Below are 19,743 nucleotides of genomic sequence, written 5' to 3' on the forward strand. Positions count from 1 at the left end.
TGGTATGAGTGTCAATAAGACAACTCGCCACCCAAGGAACAATTTGTAAAAGTAAACAGTTAACCATTATAGGACAAAGAACGGTCTTTAACACGGAGCCTTCGATCACACGGAGCAGCAAGCTATAAAGGACCCCCACAAATAATAAGGAAAAACGATTCAAACAGGAAAACCAACGGTCTAACCATAATAAAAAAAACAAGAAACGACAAATTCTTATAAAGCACGTCAACAAACGGCAACCACTGAACATCAGGTTCCTGGGTTAGGACAGGTACAAACAAACGCAGAGGATTGTAATAGGTACCTACCTTCATCCTTAACACCCAAAAACAATAGTGCAACATCACAACATATATTGTATATTTGATAGAATTTGGAACATTTAAATTCGAATTAAAAATGAATTTGTGTATGGTACATGTACGTGGGGTTCTTATATAAACTAATTTTTCGAACAGTGCATACTTTGCATAATGATTTTTTTTACCAGAAATTAGTCAACAGATATATTGATATTCATTTCAAAAATCTATTTCCAGCCGACGAATCTCAATAATATAAATTTAAGTGTTTTAGATATAGGATATGTGAAAACGAAATATCATTGTGTGTTATATTTGGTAAAACCTGCAAATATTTGTTGATTGCATTGCACAATCAGCAAATATTTGTATATGACATTGCACTCAACACTTCCATTTTATTATTAGGACCTAATCTTAAAGAAACACTTAACACTGTTTTGTTATTGACAATTATATTATTAAACTTGTCTCACATAATTTTATCTTGGTTTGTTATTTGTATTTTGTATCAAATTCAAATATAAAACGCATTCATGGAAAAGAAATCTCTGTGCCCTCGTACAATTACCAAATTTTTGCAGATAACTTGTATTCGTGACCATTGAACTTTCAAATTAAAATAATGCACCAGACGCTTTGCGGAACTATCGTAAAAAATATATTCTATATTCTTCAAAGTAGTCATGATGCTATCAAATTGCCACTGCGCATTTGAGTAAGAAGCATAAAAAGGCTTAAAAACATGAAATCCCGAGGTCCTGAATTTAAAGAAATTTAAATCCCGACATCCCGATATCTAAAAAAAGAATCCCCGGATCCCGAAAGGACCAATCCCGAAATCCCAAGCTGAAAAACACCTAAACCCGACGTCCTGAAAAAGGTCCTTCTCCCCTACAACAATGTTAGCTGGAAATTACAAATTTGACCTGTTGTTATACAGAGCTATCACAATATTTCATATAAACGTCTCAAAATTAGCCCAATAACGTAAGATCTGTCATATTTTTTTCCCTTAGCGGATTTGTGGTTGAAACTATGTAATTCATATAATAGCATTCTTACAGTTTCTATGTAAGTCTAATAGTATAATAACATCAACACACTGTGGACTACTTTTCAAATGTGCGTGCGTTCAAGACGAAGGTAAATTAAGCTAGGTGCTGTAGATTTACGTAGTTTATCAAGTGTTACATATGAAGAAAAAAATCAACGTGCCGACTATGCAATGTCACCTGTTATTTTTTTTCTCTCACCTGGAAAAGGTGCAGATCACATTATCATATAAAAACAAAATACAGTATAACCGTTGCAGATTTTGAGATAATAGGTATCTCTGAACAATGGTAAGTAGTTTATTGCGTCAATACTATATTTATTTAAAAAGCGAATAAATATGATAAAATAGTGTGAAATACTTGTATATGTTTGAAAAAAGTTAGCGATTTAATCGTGTAATACTATATTTCATATTCCTCTCATGTTCATTTTCTGGTTTTGTAACATTTTGGTTATACTGCCATAGAGTTGTATGTCTGTTTTTGTTCATGCGACACTATTGACATATCTAGCTAAACTTCTATGTAAAAGATTGATATGATATTAAGTCAAGTCGGAAAAAACATTTTCTTATACGATGGGCAGTAATACCTTTATCAATTGAAAGTTTGGAATTCAGTAGAAAATTCAAAAAATATTCGCTGACGTTATTAATGTTTCTTTTAATTAATTTAGGAAACGGGATGTTTAAAGGGTGAAAAAATTCTAACCATTAACAAATGATCTGCATAGTTACATGAAGATAAATATCGTAAAATTTACTTATAACTTCAATTTCAAACTGTCTTGGTTGAAATATACTTTTTAGATGTGTAAAAGACAAATAATTAAACAAATTAGACTTACGATTTAAGAAAACATGTCATTATAAAGTGTCTCAATCATATAGTCTTGATTCAAATGAGCATTCTTAAAGAGCTACCATAAAATGTTTTTATATCGAGTATTGCAAATTACTAGAACACACTAGTGACATCGCGAGTCCCTGACTGAACTAAAGTACCTTTGCCTCCTTTTAGTCAGAATTTTAAGTATTCGTATTGTAATCAGATAAAGTCATGCTGATTGTAAGGTAAACAGTATTTTGTCTTTTCAAAAACTTTCTTATACAACTAGTATTGATTGTTTTAACTACAAATAACTTACTATAAAGTAAAGACATTTTTTAACTACTTAACCAAAATCTGTGTTGGTATTTCGTTATAAAAATAGACTTGTTGAAATGCGTTAAATATATATAAAACAACTATAAAAAACCCACGGTTCTCATAATAAAGGACAGATGTACAGGTGGAAACATGTATCTACTACCGGAGACAACTTTCAAATTGTACTTACTGTACTTTTGAAACCAAAGGATAAAGTTAGGATACAATTTTGTCATGCATGCAAAAGATGCAATTTATTAATTTCAAAAAATTTTCAGGATACTCCTTTTGTTTCTTACAGGACCTCATAGCTCAGTTTGTTGGTATCTGGATGGTGTTTGTAATTAATATTGCAGAAGGTGTTGAAGGTATGTTATGATCATTCATACAGTTATAGGTTGTGTACAGCATATTGAAATGTTTGAGGTAAGTATTTGATTTTGCTCCGTACTTGGTTTTGTTCTAATCATACTTCTTGTATCCTAATAGTTATCAAAGGTACCAGGCTTATAACTTAATACGCCAGACGCGCGTTTCATCTCCACAAGACTAATCAGTGACACTTAGATCAAACTAGCTATAAAGCCAAACAAGTAATATGTATTTATCATAAACTGCAAGTTAAATGAAATTTAAGTATAAATGTTGGTCTTTAGTTGGACTATTGGAATGTAAGATTAATGCGATTATTCTGCATAGCCTACATTCGACCGTAGCAAATATGTTATCAATTCAGAAATCAAGCATAATTGTATCTACGTTGGCCATTCGTCTTTTTCAAAGCAAGGACCAACTATTTTAGTTGTCTTTCAAAAAGAGGGACGAAAGATACCAAAGGTACATTCAAAGTCGAAAATAAACTAACAACACCATGGTTAAGAAAGAAAACAAAACCCCAAACAGAGAGCAGACAAACAATAGTACAGAACACACACTATAGACAACTAAAGACTGAACAATACGAATAGGGAAAACATGGATATGTGCCTAGAGAAGTCAAATGTGTTATTACTATTGCAAGATAAAAGATTCTTAGATTGTCTGTACTCTGAAAGATATTTGGAATTTTTCAGTATCCACATCTTGAATCCTGACTCCTCTCGAATAGGTTGTTTCACAATAACTGTGAAGCCTGGCTTCGATTGTTTATAAAATCATTTTTTATGATTTAGATGGATATCATTAGACCAAATCAAAACAACAACCAACTACTCACGAATCATTATCCTTATTCGTTACAAGCACTGTATTATTAAAAAAAATCTAAAATCATAAAAATTCGAGTTACAGAAGAGGTTTTTTCAATGTACTTATTTTTATTGGACATTTGGAAAGCAATCGTATCTGACATACACATAAGCTCAAACTCACAGAACTCGAGTGCAATTTTTACAGCTGAAAAAAAATCATGATTCATTTAGAGAGTTGTTATTCCATTTCCTGTACAAATAATGAATGCAAACGTGCCATGCATTTTTTCACTTAAGGGGGCCGCGGGTGTAATCATTTTTTTTTTAAATATAGGATTTCGCTATTTTTTTCTATAAATAAACTTGATCTAATTCTTAAAAGAAAAATTAAATAAAAATATTGGGTCACTGTTCATTTAAGCTCACAATATGCCTTCGAAAGAAGCATGCATTTCTGTTTAGGTACTTTTTTTCTGTTCAACTAATAGGAGAAAAAAAGGTAAAATCGAAATAAAAAAAGAAATAAATTACAGAAATGGCTTAAATTTTACAATAGTTTAGTTTAAGTACAGTTCATTTGAAAACAATAATAAAAAATACAGGTGACCGATGAGTAAAAAAAGTTATTCCAATTTTTATGCAAAAACATGGCAAAAAGGGAGAAATTTTGGAGTATTCTCAATGATATAACCATTTTAAAAGTCATCTGGTGCCAAAACGAATTGCTTTTTTGGTTGATTATTGTACCATCTTATAAAGTACGAACTAATAGTGTAATGAAATAAATTTGAAATGAAAAAAAACAAAATTTTGCTGATTTTTTTGTACCCTCGAGCCTCCTTATCAGCTTCTAAAATAATTAGGTATTTGACGATTTTAACTTAATTATATTGTTCGGAGCAATACCTTTGTTGCCCCCTAAATATATGTCAAATTTAAATTTCACAATAACGATTCAGAATAATGAACAAAATTAAAACCCCACATGCTATTTTTAGGAGTGGCTTACGGTAAAGATTGTTCAAGTGCAACATGTGATGACACACATAATATATGTGACACTGGTAAAACTAATGTCTGCATATGTGATACAGGGTTTTTCCGAAAAACCTCTGCTGCAGAATGTGCCGCACGTAAGAGTTCTTATTTTAATCTGTAATTTGCTAGCTGTCTCATTGACATAAGTATCTTGGGTCAGTAATAGTTATGGTTTGTTCAATTTGAACTTATGTACGCTTAACAATGGTAGCGGCATGAATGATGTCACCAATATCTTTACGCAAATGCCGAAATTATTGAATTGAACAAAATAGTAATGTTAAAGAAAAGGAAAACATTGCATGCATAAACTAAAACTTAAAAAATAATTATTCAGATAAATAAGATAAAGCACAATCACCTGAAGATATACAAAACTACTAAAGATATTTAGTTTTCCCTATTTTTTCGCTATAATTATGAAAACTTCAGGCGACTGATGATAAAGTCAGGTTCAAAATGTGCAATTGTATTTTCCAGATTAATACATAACATTAAAAATTCCGATGAAAAATACAAGAAACCTGGTATGTCAAATAGGAAAACGATCCTACCACACTCGAGTTTCAATTGTTAAATTTGTTACCACCTGTATAATTACTTTGAATTGTATCAATCCGTACTCTTTCATTGATTTCCGGAAAAAACAGGACCCTTTTGATCGATTCGCAAATTTATAAATGCATTTATTATACTAGAAAATAAAAAGACACGTAGTTTTAAGAATTAAGGCTTCTAGTGACCTTACTATATTTGATGTCAAGTTTTGTTTTTGCCTCTTAAGTAAAAAAAAAATTTATTATGTGGTTATATATAAAAATGGCTTCAAAATATTTGCTACATCTATTCTAAAGGAATTTTCGGATGATCAATAGTAAAGAAATCAGATTTGAATTATATAAACTGCACACGAAACGTAGAGATTACGTTTATTTGTTTCTGATTATGTTCCACTGACCTATTTTGCAAAAAGTACATGTTTGAAATATTTATTGATATTTGTGAACTTTGTAAGCCTAGATTCAACAGCATATTCTCATAATTCGTTTTGATTTACAAATTATAGGGTTTGCCTTAAATAAAGTTTGCGAAGCTGCACAGACTGCGTCAGATCAATGTAGTATTGCCAACTCTGAATATAGAGATGCTTTAGGAACTGATAAATGTCTTTGTAAACACACACACTATGAAACTGGAGGCGTATGTGTACTCAGTAAGACTAGAAATATAAACATTCGTTTTGTGACTTATCACTTGTGCGTCAATTTTAAGAGACGTATCAATAGCTTCCGTGTTTGCTATTTCACAGAGTTGTGTATATGTAGAATGCTTTACTTAAGTAATATTTGAATTCCGACTAGTTAATAATAAAATATTTCTTGAATTATCATTTTTGAATAAGTTGAGACTTTAACGATGTCAACAGTTTTTGTGGCTTACGGGGAAACCCGCCTCCGGGTGCAAAAGTTTCTCACTGTATTTGAAATCCGTTGGAGGCCTTCGTCTGTTTTTACTACTCTTTTGTCTGGTTGTTGTCTTTTTGACACAATCCCCATTTCTATTCTCAATTTTATGAAATGAAGTATTGTGTATTCTAAGTAAACGCATTTTTAGCTGTCTTACCAAAGACTTTTAGAATTTTGTAAGAGGATATCTGATTAAGTCAATACAAGTTTTAATTACAATTTACATTTTGTAATTAGAAACATGAAAATGATTGATGACCTAAGAGGGACCCTATTTGATTAATATATTAACCTTACTAAAAATGTATACGTTAAAAAAATGTTTTTCTTTCGAAGACCATTTGAACATATAGCTGTTTACATGTTAACTGTAGCGTTTGATTTTGTCAAAGTTTACGGACTTTTCTTTTTTTGAATTTTCCTCATTAATTTTCAATATTATGGGTAAAAGCGTTCCAAATGAAGATAAATTCAGATAAGTTCGTCTGACGCAACAGATTTTTGTGAAAGTAAAAGATGCAAACATGAGAGTTTATGAGATATGTTCAAAATGGCCAATCGCTTATCGTTAAAGTAAAAATATAAAGTCTGATATGTTACTGCAAATCATTAAACATTTAAAATATATGCTAGCTTGCACGTGTATTTTAAACAATGTGGTCCAAAATAACGAAAGTAAGACTTGAAAAACTTGTTGCGTCTGATGTTCGTCTCCGCTATCTGGTAAATGACGTCATAACGGCACGCATAATTGATATATTTTTCCGGTAAAGGACTGTTGTTCTGTTATATCACTGTCCCAGGTTAAGGAAGGGTTGGGATCCCGCTAACATGTTTAACCTCGTCACATTCTGTATGTTTGTGCCTGTCCCTAGTCAGGAGCCTGTAATTCAGTGGTTGTCGTTTGTTTATGTGTTACAAATTTGTTTTTCGTTCAACTTTTGTACTTAAATAAGGCTGTTATTTTTCTCGTTTGAATTGTTTTACATTGTCACTTCGTGACTTTTTATGGCTGACTATGCGGTATGGGCTGTGCTCATTGTTGTAGGCCGTACGGTGAAATAAAGTTTAAGATTTCTGTGTTATTTTGGTCTCTTGTGGAGAGTTGTCTCACTGTTAATCATACTGCATCTTCTTTTTTATATATAACTCGAAAGGTTCTTTTCATTGTGTTTACAGTCTTCCATACGCAATACCATGAAAATTTTATTTTATTCTTCGTTTTCTATAGAAGTTATAACATATTTTGACAGGTAAGAGCAATTGAATGAAAACCTGTTTGAAAAAAGTATCTCAAGGCCTTACAAATATCAGGAGGCTAGCGAAAGGACTGGAAACCTGGGTGTTCTAAAAATAATTGTTTTGTTTTTTTTAAAGTAATCATACCATTAACCTACAAATGGTCACCACACCATGCATGTTGTGTATCATTTTCGAATCAATAAAGGACGATCATTTCGAAAGGAAAAAATCGTCAGTTCGTGTTTTCCTGTTTTACAATCTGTTAACATCTGTTAATGGTAAGGCAAGCAAACATGTTTCACTCCAACATATTCTCAATGTGCCTTTCGCGAGGAGGGAATCTGTGTTTAATCGACTTTTGTCTTTGTTCTTGCTTAAAAGAAATACATACACATTTGGGCAAATATTTTTAGTTTCTTAGAAATTTTATACAGAGTAAAATATTTTTGTTTTAGAAATTGCGTTAAAAGCAGCCTGTACAGATGGCCATCCGGCTGATCAATGTGAAGATACTCTTGCAGGATGCCGAGATGAAAGCGGTTTTAAATGTTTATGCAAAACCAATAATTTTGAAAACAAAGACGTAACCTGTGCAGCACGTAAGATTTTTCGAAAGCACTATTCGGACAGAATGAATACATCCATAGCCGTATTTAGGCGAAATAATTGTTGTACGTGATTTGTTCTATACCTGGAGGTGAATATTTTGTCTATTGGATTTTCCAAAAACTATATCACATGACCATCTTTATGTCTAATTTGCTATTCATTGGCTCGTCAGATTAATAAGATACCACTAAAAATGTTCTCCAATAGCCCCAGTTTCCCCAAAATAATTTAAAATAAAATCTCTTCATTGCATCATTTAACCAAAAAATTACAAATGCAAATATGGCATGTATAACTGTATTTTTTATAACCCTCCAAAATTGAAAAATTGAAAAAACAACAACATCCAAAATTTTTTACGAGGTTCGATTAATCGTTAACATGTAAAATACGGGTTAATTTACAAAACCAGGTCAACATTTATTGATCTATAATTAGAATTCAAGAACGTGTTCATGTGTGCACATGATGATTCCCTACTCTGCAGACATAAGTATAGACTCCTATTTTGATATTGGTCAATGCACAACTGAGCCTAAGACAGAGATGTTTAAACCGTATGCAACATGCACCTAAGTTTTATATTCGCTTTTATGTAGATAATCATCTATTTGTTCGTCGGTTTAAGTCGCAGCTGTGTGCGAGGATGTGAGTATGCTTGTGTTAATTTTTCCCATTAAATTGACACTGTATTGCACTTATATATATGTCGTGTACAAGTAGCAATTTTATATAGATTATAACATGTACAAAAATGTTGTACATGTTATAACTTGTATAATGCAAAAATACAAGTTATAACATGTACAAAATATTGCTTAAAAATGGTTTTAACTTGTACAAAATTTAAGATAAATCTTAATGAAGTAAAATATACATTTAAATTCACCAATACACAAAGAGCAACAATAAATAGGCCATAACGTGTCTCTTTCTGTAGAAGACAATGATCACAAAGTTTCAGAAATATATGTTCCATGACTTATGTTGGCAAAATGTGTTTTCATGTAATTGTATGTTTTATGCAGTACATCATGGCTTAAATAAGTGTGACACTATTTTCTAAAAGCTTGCATTTACTCATTGACAACTATATTAGATAATAGTAACTAAATACTTCCAAAAAATTTAAGAACACTTCCTAATAATTTTGGGTAATACTCCTCCCTCTCGTTTTATAGCATGCATAGACTAAAACAACGTCTTATATTCTTACTCTGTAAAAAGTAAAATCACAAAAATACTGAACTTAGAGGAAAATCAATTCGGAAAGTCCATAATCACATGGCAAAATCAAATAACAAAACGCATTAAAAACGAATGGACAAGAACTGTCATATTCCTGAATTGGTACAAGCATTTCCAAATGTAGAAAATGGTGGATTAAACCTCGTTCTATAGCGATAACCCTCTCACTTTTATGACAGTCTCATCAAATTCCGTTATATTTAAAAGCAAGCGAGAACTGAAATAGTTTTTATTGGACCACGCTACATTATCAATATATTTGGATCTACTCTTCAACATTGTTGGCCTTCAGCATGACTTATGTAAATTTATAACTCAATTTCTTTTTTATAAACTATAAGATCATTGCATGAGGCGAATGTCATTTTGATGTTTTAAATATATATCTTCTACTTTGAACGCATGGCCTTTGGATGTTGTCTGCTCCAGGGGGGGGGGTGTCTTTTAGACACATACCTCATTTCAATTCCAAACTTTATTTGTAGACACATCTATCCCGGCTATCCTCTTATGTCTTTTAGTGTCAACTAGAATGAAAGTATTTTACTATTGCCTTCAAAGTGGACACTCACAATTATAATTCATAAAATAAAGATATGTCCATAGATAGTCATAAGAGGATAATAAGACATGTCCTAAGATGTATCTTATGACAGGTCTTAGGAATGCTTCGAAATACCGACCCCTGGACGTTAACTGTAAGAAAGGACAAAACACACTAACATGAAGGAATAATAAAAAAGTTATGAAAATATTATTGAAGTTAATAACATCTGTTGCAATAATAGAAGCATATCTTTATTTTTCGATTATGTACAAGTTAAAACCCTTTTTAAGCAATATTTTGTACAGGTTATAACATGTACGAGGTACTTTTGTACATGTTATAACTTGTATTTTTGCATTATACAAGTTATAACTTGTACACAACATATATATACTTTAAGAATGCATGTTTATGAATAAAACGAGTACTATGAGTACTACGAAATCACAGTTATTATAAGGAAGTTGATAAACAAACAATTAACATTTGATTATTTTTTTGAATTTCAGTTTGAATAATTTGATGTTATATTTGTTATTCTCGTGGGATTTTGTCTGATGCTTGGTCCGTTTCTGTGTGTGTTAGTTACATTGTAGTGTTGTGTTGTTGTTCTCCTCTTATATTTATGCGTTTCCGTCAGTTTTAGTTTGTTACCCCGATTTTGTTTTTTGTCCATGGATTTATGAGTTTGAACAGCGGTATACTACTGTTGCCTTTATTTATCATACATAGTTATCAAAGGTACCAGCTTCATAATTTGAGTCCATTTTTTTTTCTGAACTCAATTTTTTCTGTTTGATCAAAAGTTTATGCTGAATTGAAATATATATATAGATTAAAAAAAATCTTGCATCTTTTTGAAGATACATTATGTATCAATCCAGGAAAGTGAAAGAATATCAGGTTTACTAGAAGTGGTGCGGCCTAGTAAAAACAGCAAACAGAATGTAGAAAAGATAGTTTTGATTTTAGGGTTACATAACTTTTTATTCTTCGTGACATGACCCTCTTTTCTTCTCGATTAAATCACAATTTCACATAAGTACATACATGAAATGAACATACATTTTTTTCCATGTAGCATTTTTATCGAAGATCAGCTGTTTTGCATGTAAGCCTATGGAGTGGGCATTTACAAGACTGCAACATATACAGTTGTGATACAAAGGACAAGGATACATCACCCAAAACATAATTAAAATTATCTAAATTGACCTCTATTTAAAAACAAATAATACTTACTGATGCTAATGTAGTGAGATTTTTCACTACTAGTGGAAGATATAAGCTAGCAAAATCGAGGTAATTGTGCAAATTATGATACAAGCATGACAATTACAACTAAGCATCATTATTATATACTTTTAAAAAAAATAACTGCTGGCCATTAAAAAAATAATAATTTTCTAAAATGGCTGTTTTCTTCAGTTTGAAAATACTGATTTTTCTGCATAACTTTTCTTTGAACTTCTTTTCGTAAAAACCAATTATCAGGTTTGGCGGCTACCTTCCTTACATCACATATTTATTTAAAATGAATATTTGACATATATCCAGTATTTGCGCATGCGCGGAAATGTTACAAAATTCTTTCAAAACTTGAGCATTTGAATTATATATATTTAGTGTTTTTTGATTTCTAATAATATTATGAATTGGTTTAATAACATTTTTCAAGGTTATGATACACATGTGTTCAACACTTTTGCGCATGTGCAAACTATTTATAGACATCAAGAGCGAATTGTATGCACTACCAGGCAATTCTCAGGTATTCGATGGATAAGGCGAAAATGTGGTGAATCCCGGAGAAACATCAATTGTAACTGCAGATCGGCCACTTTTGGAAATGCCTAAGCAAATTCACTTGAAATGGTCAGATTTTTACGGAAAAGATAAGTTTATCGTCATGTCTGGTGGATTGCACATTGAAATGACTTGTTATAAAACTCTGGTGATATATTACGTGATACGGGATGGAAATGTTGTCTTACTGAAGCCAATATTGCAACAACAAGAGCGGCATATTCTTTTTATGTATGTTCAAATGTACCTAGTATTAGACAGATGCATCAGACAACTGCATATATTTTGTTTGAACTGTTAATTTCGGATCTGTATAATTATGTCATGACTCTGACGTTCAATGATTTAAAAGACAGAGTCATCTCGACCACAGTTTCATTACTGGCGTTCAATTATAAATTAAGAACTTCTTCTGATTTTGGTATACATGTAATGCTCATGAGTGAGATTTCGTACTTTACAAACATTCCATATAAAGCGTGATAGTGTATTGTTTTAGGTCTTGATCGTGTAAATTATGCTCGATCGTTACCGACCCGTCTCCAAGATATGACTTCCTTTCCCGAACATCACCCTAAGGTAGCAATGGTATTTAAAATGATAATTTCACTGTACGTAAGACCAGCAAATTTCTTTCTTATAACACAATTGATCAGGCACAAAAACAGAATAATGCAATTGTGAAGGGCGATGTTGGTGCCATAGGATTAACCGAAGATCCAATTTAGTCAAATGGATGGTAGCTGGACCAGGAGTCAGTATACTAAAAGATGAATTTGGAAGATATTGTGGTTTGGGTCATTCGATAACAGATGAACGACCTAATGAAGACTCTACGAAAACCCAAAATGATGTCTTTCAACAGCTTCAAAAACTTTGTAAAGTGATGAACGAGTATGGAAATTCATTTCTAGAATAGTCGTCAGATTTAAAAAAAAAATTACTCCATTAAGGAAATTGTTGAACAGGTAAGATATGTAAATAAACTCCAAGATATTGGTCCAAACAATACGAAGATCTTTTGAAGCAAATGCAAAACGAAGGAAAACCTACTTTTCATAACCAAATAAAAAATATCAACTTCTTATTTTGGCTGCAAAATTAAACTGGAAATGTGTTTGTCAAACACAAAGCTAGAGAACCTTAAAAGCGATTGCGATATCTATTATAGATTTTTCATTTCTTGTCACAGTAGACAGTTTTACTTGGAATATTTCTTTATCCATAAAAACCAAACTTCTCCTCCGTCTTTATCTCAGGATGTTTCTTGACATAGTGGTATTAAATCGCTGCAAATGGGTTTACTTGCGATTTTCTGATCCAAATTCGGACGCATTTATCGTTGGTGGGGCAGCAATGGTTAAATCCAGGTCACAAAGATGGGCAAAAATATTTGATCATTATGCAAATGATGTCATACTGCCTTATATGAAATCTTGCATCGATAAGTATTCAAGAGTAGACATTGTATTTGATGTTTACTAAATGAATAATTTAAAGGCTGTGACAAGACAAAGGCAAGGTGTTTGTGCCAGATGGAAAGGTGTTGGTTCTTTGGTTCTGGTAGAACACCACGGGTTTGGAGTAGTTTTCTCTGTGAAGATGACAACGAAACGAAATTGTTCAAATTTCTTGCTGACAAAATTGCTTCTTAAGAGACTAATAAAAATGTGTATGTTACTCATGGTGAAAATATTCTTTGCAATTTCAATAAGGATACTTCCTATCTCCCCTTGTAATCATGAAGAAGCAGATACACGAATGTTTGTCCATGTTCGGCATGATTATGAAAATTGTTGTAAAATGTTATTTTAGGTAATACTGAAACAGATGTAATAGTATCAAGAATTACAGCAATCGCACAACTAGGTAGAACACATCGTGGATCGGTTATGGAAGGAATAAAGACCTTTGATGGCTTCCTGTATGTGACATATCAAATGCGTGTGGTCCTTGTGTAGCTGCTCTTCCTTTCGTCCATGCATTCAGTGGATGTGACACTTTGTCGAATTGTCGTGGGAAAGGGAAGAGGTCAGCTTGGCTAACAATGGAAGGTTTTTCAGATGTACAGGACGTTTATTTTTGGCTTAAGTATGAAGCGAGGCACGATGTGAATTGTTTGCCAGGAAGTAGCAGCATTGTGATGCAATTCCGCCTACAAGAGGTTCTTTTTCAGAGCACATCAAAAGAGATGTAAATCAAGGAGGATTTGTTTGGGCTCAGTCTGATTCATGTATACGACAGGTACATGTACCAAGTCATGAACACTGGGGTTGGATGAAATAAAGGAACTTTTGAAATGCGGAGGCAAAAATCCAGCTGTGTTGGTAATTGTAAATGCTACCGTTCTCGCCTTCCTTGTACAGGTTGTTGTATAGGCAACTGTCAGATAATTATAAGATAAGCAACCTGTATTTCTAACCAAACTAGGCATTTAAACTTAACAAAGAGTGTTATCACTTATTTAGTTGTTGGAAAAAGTAAAAACACAAAAATACTGAACTCCGAGGAAAATTCAAAAAGGAAAATCAAAAATCAAAAGGCAAAATCAAAAGTCCAAACACATCAAACGAATGGATAACAACTGTCATATTCCTGACTTGGTACAGGCATTTTCTAATGTAGAAAATGGTGGATTGAACCTGGTTTTATAGCTAGCTAAACCTCTCACTTGTATGACAGTCGCATCAAATTCCATCACATTGTCAACGATGCATGAACAAAACAAACATACTCAAAGAGTATAAAAAATATTTTCTACGTATTTGCCTCTATTTTGGAACAGGAAATCACTATTTTTCTTCATTTATGTGTCGTTTTGTCGTACTTAGGATCTTTTTTTTAACGTTTTATCATAACTTACATTGGATTATACTTATTAGACATCTTTCAAGGATTTACATTCCTTGTGAAGTTGCTTGAAAGTATAAAAATTGAAATTTTTGACTTTTTTGCCGGCATTTTGAAGTCACCTTTAGCTTCATTAATGTATTGTCTAGTCGGAATTTTGGAACTGTTATTTAATTTTTATCAAATGTAACATTGGATTTTACATATAACACACCTTTCAAAGGATTAACGAATTATTGCCAATTTTGTAATGACGCCATTTTTAAAATGTGTGGTGGTTCTGGCCAGCAGCGGATTTTTTATAAGTATCATTTAGTCAACCTTTATACCAAATCTCATGCTTGTATCACGATTTGCACAATTATGTCCATAATATCTCCCACTATACTGGCATACAAAAAAAAAGCTGATATATTATCTCCACTATTTGTGTTCCAGTGCTTTCTTCTCTAAAAAGTAAGTTTTTAAGAAGAATTCTGCAACTAATAATTGAATGCTTCTTTTTGTAAATTTATTGGAGTGTAAAAGCGTTGACTGAAGTACATTTAGTATCCGCGCTTCATTCTAAAAATGTGCGCACGGTCAACGCTTTCACAATCCTCTGAAATTACAAAAAGAAGCATTCGATACTTATGTTTACATTTTTTAGCTAGGATCATGAAAACACTATTTCTATCAAATGTTTCGTTCATTTACCTTGTTACTTTATTTTGTGACCTCTTGTCATAACGAATGATACATTCCATTGTGTAATGAATGTTAATTGTAGAAGAACGAGAGATTGCTGTTAGCCAATCAAAATAACGTATTATAATAAAAGATATATCTAATGTAATTATTTATAATAACAACTATAGATTATTTTAATATCATTTACAACATATAGAAGTTGGCTTGGATGGAACTTGTGACACCACAGATTCAGCCAAGGATCAATGTAGTGTTGTCGATACGGAATGTAGAGATGATGGTACAGAAAGTAAATGTCTATGCAAAACCACGCACTATTCAGATGGAAGCGCTTGCGTAATCAGTAAGACTAGAAATATCACCCAAATTGTGTTCCTTATCTTGTCTGTGTCAATTTTAATAGACTAATCGATACCCTACCAAAATATGCAAAAGGTTCCTATATGAAAACGGTTTTATTGAAACAATCTGTCAATTCAGATTTGTAGCATGCAGATTTGATTTAATGCCATACTTCTTGAACTATTATTTTTTTTTAAAAGCCGCTATTTATGATGGCAACATTGTTTCAATAGACAATTATTACAGGTAATGACGTGTATGCCAAGTAAACGGAAATAAAAGTGCATTTACAAAGGGTTTAATAAAAAAAATATCCGTTTAAGTCCTTACAAACATGTTTTACACTGATTATGCGCACGATGTTTGTTCGAATTCCATTAAACATTGGTTTATTTTATTAGACAATTTGTTGACAGTTCGTTTAAAATAAAGTGATTTTGTGATTGAATAAAGTTTGAATGACTTGAGAGTATAGAAAAATAAGAGTCGAAATTGCAAATATTTAAATCTACAACACTTAATAACTCCATGTTTACGATAAGCAGTATTTAAATATACAACTAAAGAGGCCGATATTAAATATTATCCTCAATCAATTTTTTCAGAATTTGCTGGCCTTGATACAACTTGTAACGGTGCAGTTTCTGCCACAGATCAATGTAGTGCAGCTGACACAGAATGTAGAGATGATGGTGCAGGAAGTAAATGTCTATGTATCGACACCCACTATTTAGATGGAAGCGCTTGCAAAACCAGTAAGACTAGAAATATTTACATAATGTCACTATTTGAATGACACTATAAATAAACTATTCAATACTTTAATTTCTACTCGACTAACAAATTGTTTATATACGGTGAACTATAATAGTGCAGGAATGTGCGTCCCCGCTATCTGGTAAATGACGTCATAACGGCATGCATAATTGATAATTTTTGCCGGTAAAGGACTGTTGCACTGTTATATCACTGTCCCAAGTTAGGGGAGGGTTGGGATCCCGCTAACATGTTGAACCCCGTCACATTCTGTATGTTGTGCCTGCCCCTAGTCAGGAGCCTGTAATTCAGTGGTTGTCGTTTGTTTATGTTTAACATATTTGTTTTTTTGTACTTAAACAAGGCTGTTAGTTTTCTCGTTTGAATTGGTTTACATTGTCACTTCGGAGCTTTTTATGGCTGACTATGCGGTATGGGCTGTGCTCATTGTTGAAGGCCATACGGTGATATATAGTTTAAGATTCCTGTGTTATTTTTGGTCTCTTGTGGAGAGTTGTCTCACTGGCAATCATACTGTATCTTCTTTTTTTATATATAACTCGAGAGGGTCTTTTCATTGTGTTTACAGTCTTCCGTGCGCAATACCATGAACATTTAATTTTATTCTTCGTTTTTTATAGAAAGTTACAACATATTTTGACAGGTAAGAGCAATTGAATGAACACCAGTTTGAAAAAAGCATCTCACGGTTTCACAAATAGCAGGAGGCTATAGAAAGGACTAGAAACCTGGGTGTTCTAACAATAATTGGTGTTTTTTTAAGCAATCATACCATTACCCTACAAATGGTCACCACACCATACATGTTGTGTAACATTTTCGAATCCATAAAGGACGATCATTTCGAAAGGAAAAAATCGTCAGTTTGTGTTTTCCTGATTTACGATCTGTTAACATCTGTTAATGTTAAGGCAGGCAAACATGTTTCAGTCCGACATATTCTCAATGTGCTCGTCGCGAGGAAGGAATCTGTGTTTAATCGAATTTTGTCTTTATTCTTGCTTAAAAGAAATTCATGCACATTTTACAAGTAAATTTGGCAATATTTTTTAGTTTCTTAGAAATTTTATACAGAGTAAAATATTTTTATTTTAGAAATTGCGTTAAAAGCAGCCTGTACGGATGGCCCTCCGGTTGATCAATGTAGAGACACTCTTGCAGAATGCCGAGATGAAAGCGGTTTTAAATGTCTATGCAAAACCAATAACTTTGAAAACAAAGACGTAACCTGTGCAGCACGTAAGATTTTTTAGAAAGCACTATTCGGACAGAATGAATACATACATAACCGAATTTAGGCGAAATAGTTGTTGTACGTGATTCGTTCTATACCTGGAGGTGAATATTTTGGTCTTTGTGATTTTCAAAAACTATACCACATGACCAACTGTATGTCTAATTTGCTATTCATTGGCTCGTCAGATTAATAAGATACCACTAAAAATGTGCTATAATAACCCCAGTACCCCAAAAATAATTTAAATATTAAAATCTCTTCTTTGCATCAGTTAACCAAAAAAATTACAAATGCAAATATAACATGTATTAAATCCTATCGAAAAAAGAAATACCAAAAAAAATGTACAAAAATTACTATCTCAACTGGATTTTTATAAGCCTCAAAAATTGAAAAATTGAAGAAAAAACTCGACATTCATTTTTTTTACGTGTTTCGATTAATAATTAACATGTAAAATACATGTTAATGAACAAAACCAGGTCAGCATTTATTGATCTATAAATAGAATTCAAGGACGTGTTAATGTGCACATGATGATTCAATACCCTGCAGACATAAGTATAGACTTCTATTTTGACATTGGTTTATGCACACCTGAGCCTAAGACAGAGTGTTCAAACCGTATGCAACATGCACCTAAGTTTTACAGTAATGACTGCAAAACATTCGTATTGAAGTCTATTTGCTTTTATGTAGATAATAATCTATTTGTTCGTCGGTTTAAGTCTCAGCTGTATGCTTGTGTTAATTGTTCACATTGAATTGGCACTGTATTGCACTTATATATATATATCGTTTAAGAATGCATGTTTATGAATACAACGAGTACTTCGAAATCACAGTTATTGTAAGAAAGTTGATAAACAAAATAAAAGGACATTTGATTTTTTTTTCTGAATTTCAGTTTGAATGAATTTAACTTAAATATTTATATCAGGTACCAGGCTTATAATTTGTTACATGACTTTTTGGAAACTGTGAAAATATTAAACATATAGAAAAAAAAGTAAAATCACAAAAATACTGAACTCAGAGGAAAATCAATTCGGAAAGTCCATAATCACATGGCAAAATAAAATAACAAAACGCATCAAAAACGAATGGACAAGAACTGTAATATTTCTGACTTGGTACAGGCATTTTCAAATGTAGAAAATGGTTGATTAAACCTGGTTTTATAGCGCTAACCCTCTCACGTTGATGACAGTCTCATCACATTCCGTTATATTTACATTGATGCGTATATAGGTATCAGTCTTGCAACTCCAGTTATCGGTGCATGTCAACAAACAGAGGGAAACAAAATAGTCCGTTTTTTTTTCAGAACTCAATTTAATCTGTTTGATGAAAATTTTATGCTGAATTGAAACATATATATAGATTCAAAAAAAAAATCTTGCTTCTTTTTGGAGATACATTATTTATCAATCCAGTAAAGTGGAAGGATATCTAGTATATTGGAAGTGGTGTGGTCTAGTAAAAACAGCATACAGAAAGTAGAAAAAGATAGTTTTGATTTCAGGGTTACATAACTTTTTGTTCTTCGTGGCATGACCCTCTTTTTTCTCTCGATTTAATAACAATTTCACATTATTTAGAACATACATTTTATTTTCTATGTAGCATTGTTTTCAAAGATCATTTTTGTTGTTTGTAAGCCTATGGAGCGATCATTTACAAGACTGCAACATATAAAGTTACGATATAAAGGACAAGGTTACAGCACTCAAAACATAATTAAAATTATCTAAATTGACCTCTATCTAATCAGAAATAATATGATGTTAATGTAGTGAGATTTTTCACTACTAGCATACAAAACAAGTAGATGTATTGTCTCTTACAAATGTTTTTGATGCCAAACCAATGCGCCGTACTGTGTTATATGCACATGAATACGAATAAGTACACTAATTTAACGTTTGTCAAAAGATACCAATTTCCAATAGTCAGATTTGGAAAACATGAACATTTGATGAAATTTGGCTGCATATGACAGATATAGAATTATAGGAAGTTCAATGACTTTTTTGTCACTATTTGTGTTCCCGTGCTTTCTTCTCTAAAAGTAAGTTTTTGATAAGAATTGTGTAATATTAAAATAATTTAATGCTTCTTTCTGTAAATTTATTGGAGTGTAAAAGTGTTGACTTAAGTACATTTTTTATCTGTGCTTCATTCTAAAA

At 32.1% G+C, this 19,743-nt stretch overlaps 1 protein-coding gene across 1 annotated transcript in view; it reads left to right on the forward strand.

Annotated features, from left to right (window-relative positions):
* Window positions 1-17,570, forward strand: part of LOC139489973 (uncharacterized) — a 34,229-nt gene extending 16,659 nt beyond the window's left edge. Inside the window, exons 4-10 of the mRNA XM_071276825.1 lie at window positions 2,814-2,880; window positions 4,701-4,835; window positions 5,807-5,953; window positions 7,904-8,047; window positions 15,395-15,487; window positions 16,146-16,295; window positions 17,413-17,570. Coding sequence (XP_071132926.1) covers window positions 2,814-2,880; window positions 4,701-4,835; window positions 5,807-5,953; window positions 7,904-8,047; window positions 15,395-15,487; window positions 16,146-16,295; window positions 17,413-17,570 — 894 coding nt within the window. The remainder of the gene's footprint in view (window positions 1-2,813; window positions 2,881-4,700; window positions 4,836-5,806; window positions 5,954-7,903; window positions 8,048-15,394; window positions 15,488-16,145; window positions 16,296-17,412) is intronic.
* The last annotated feature ends 2,173 nt before the right edge of the window (window positions 17,571-19,743 follow it).

Source organism: Mytilus edulis, chromosome 9 (assembly GCF_963676685.1).
Source record: "Mytilus edulis chromosome 9, xbMytEdul2.2, whole genome shotgun sequence".
Taxonomy (NCBI): Eukaryota; Metazoa; Mollusca; class Bivalvia; order Mytilida; family Mytilidae; genus Mytilus; species Mytilus edulis.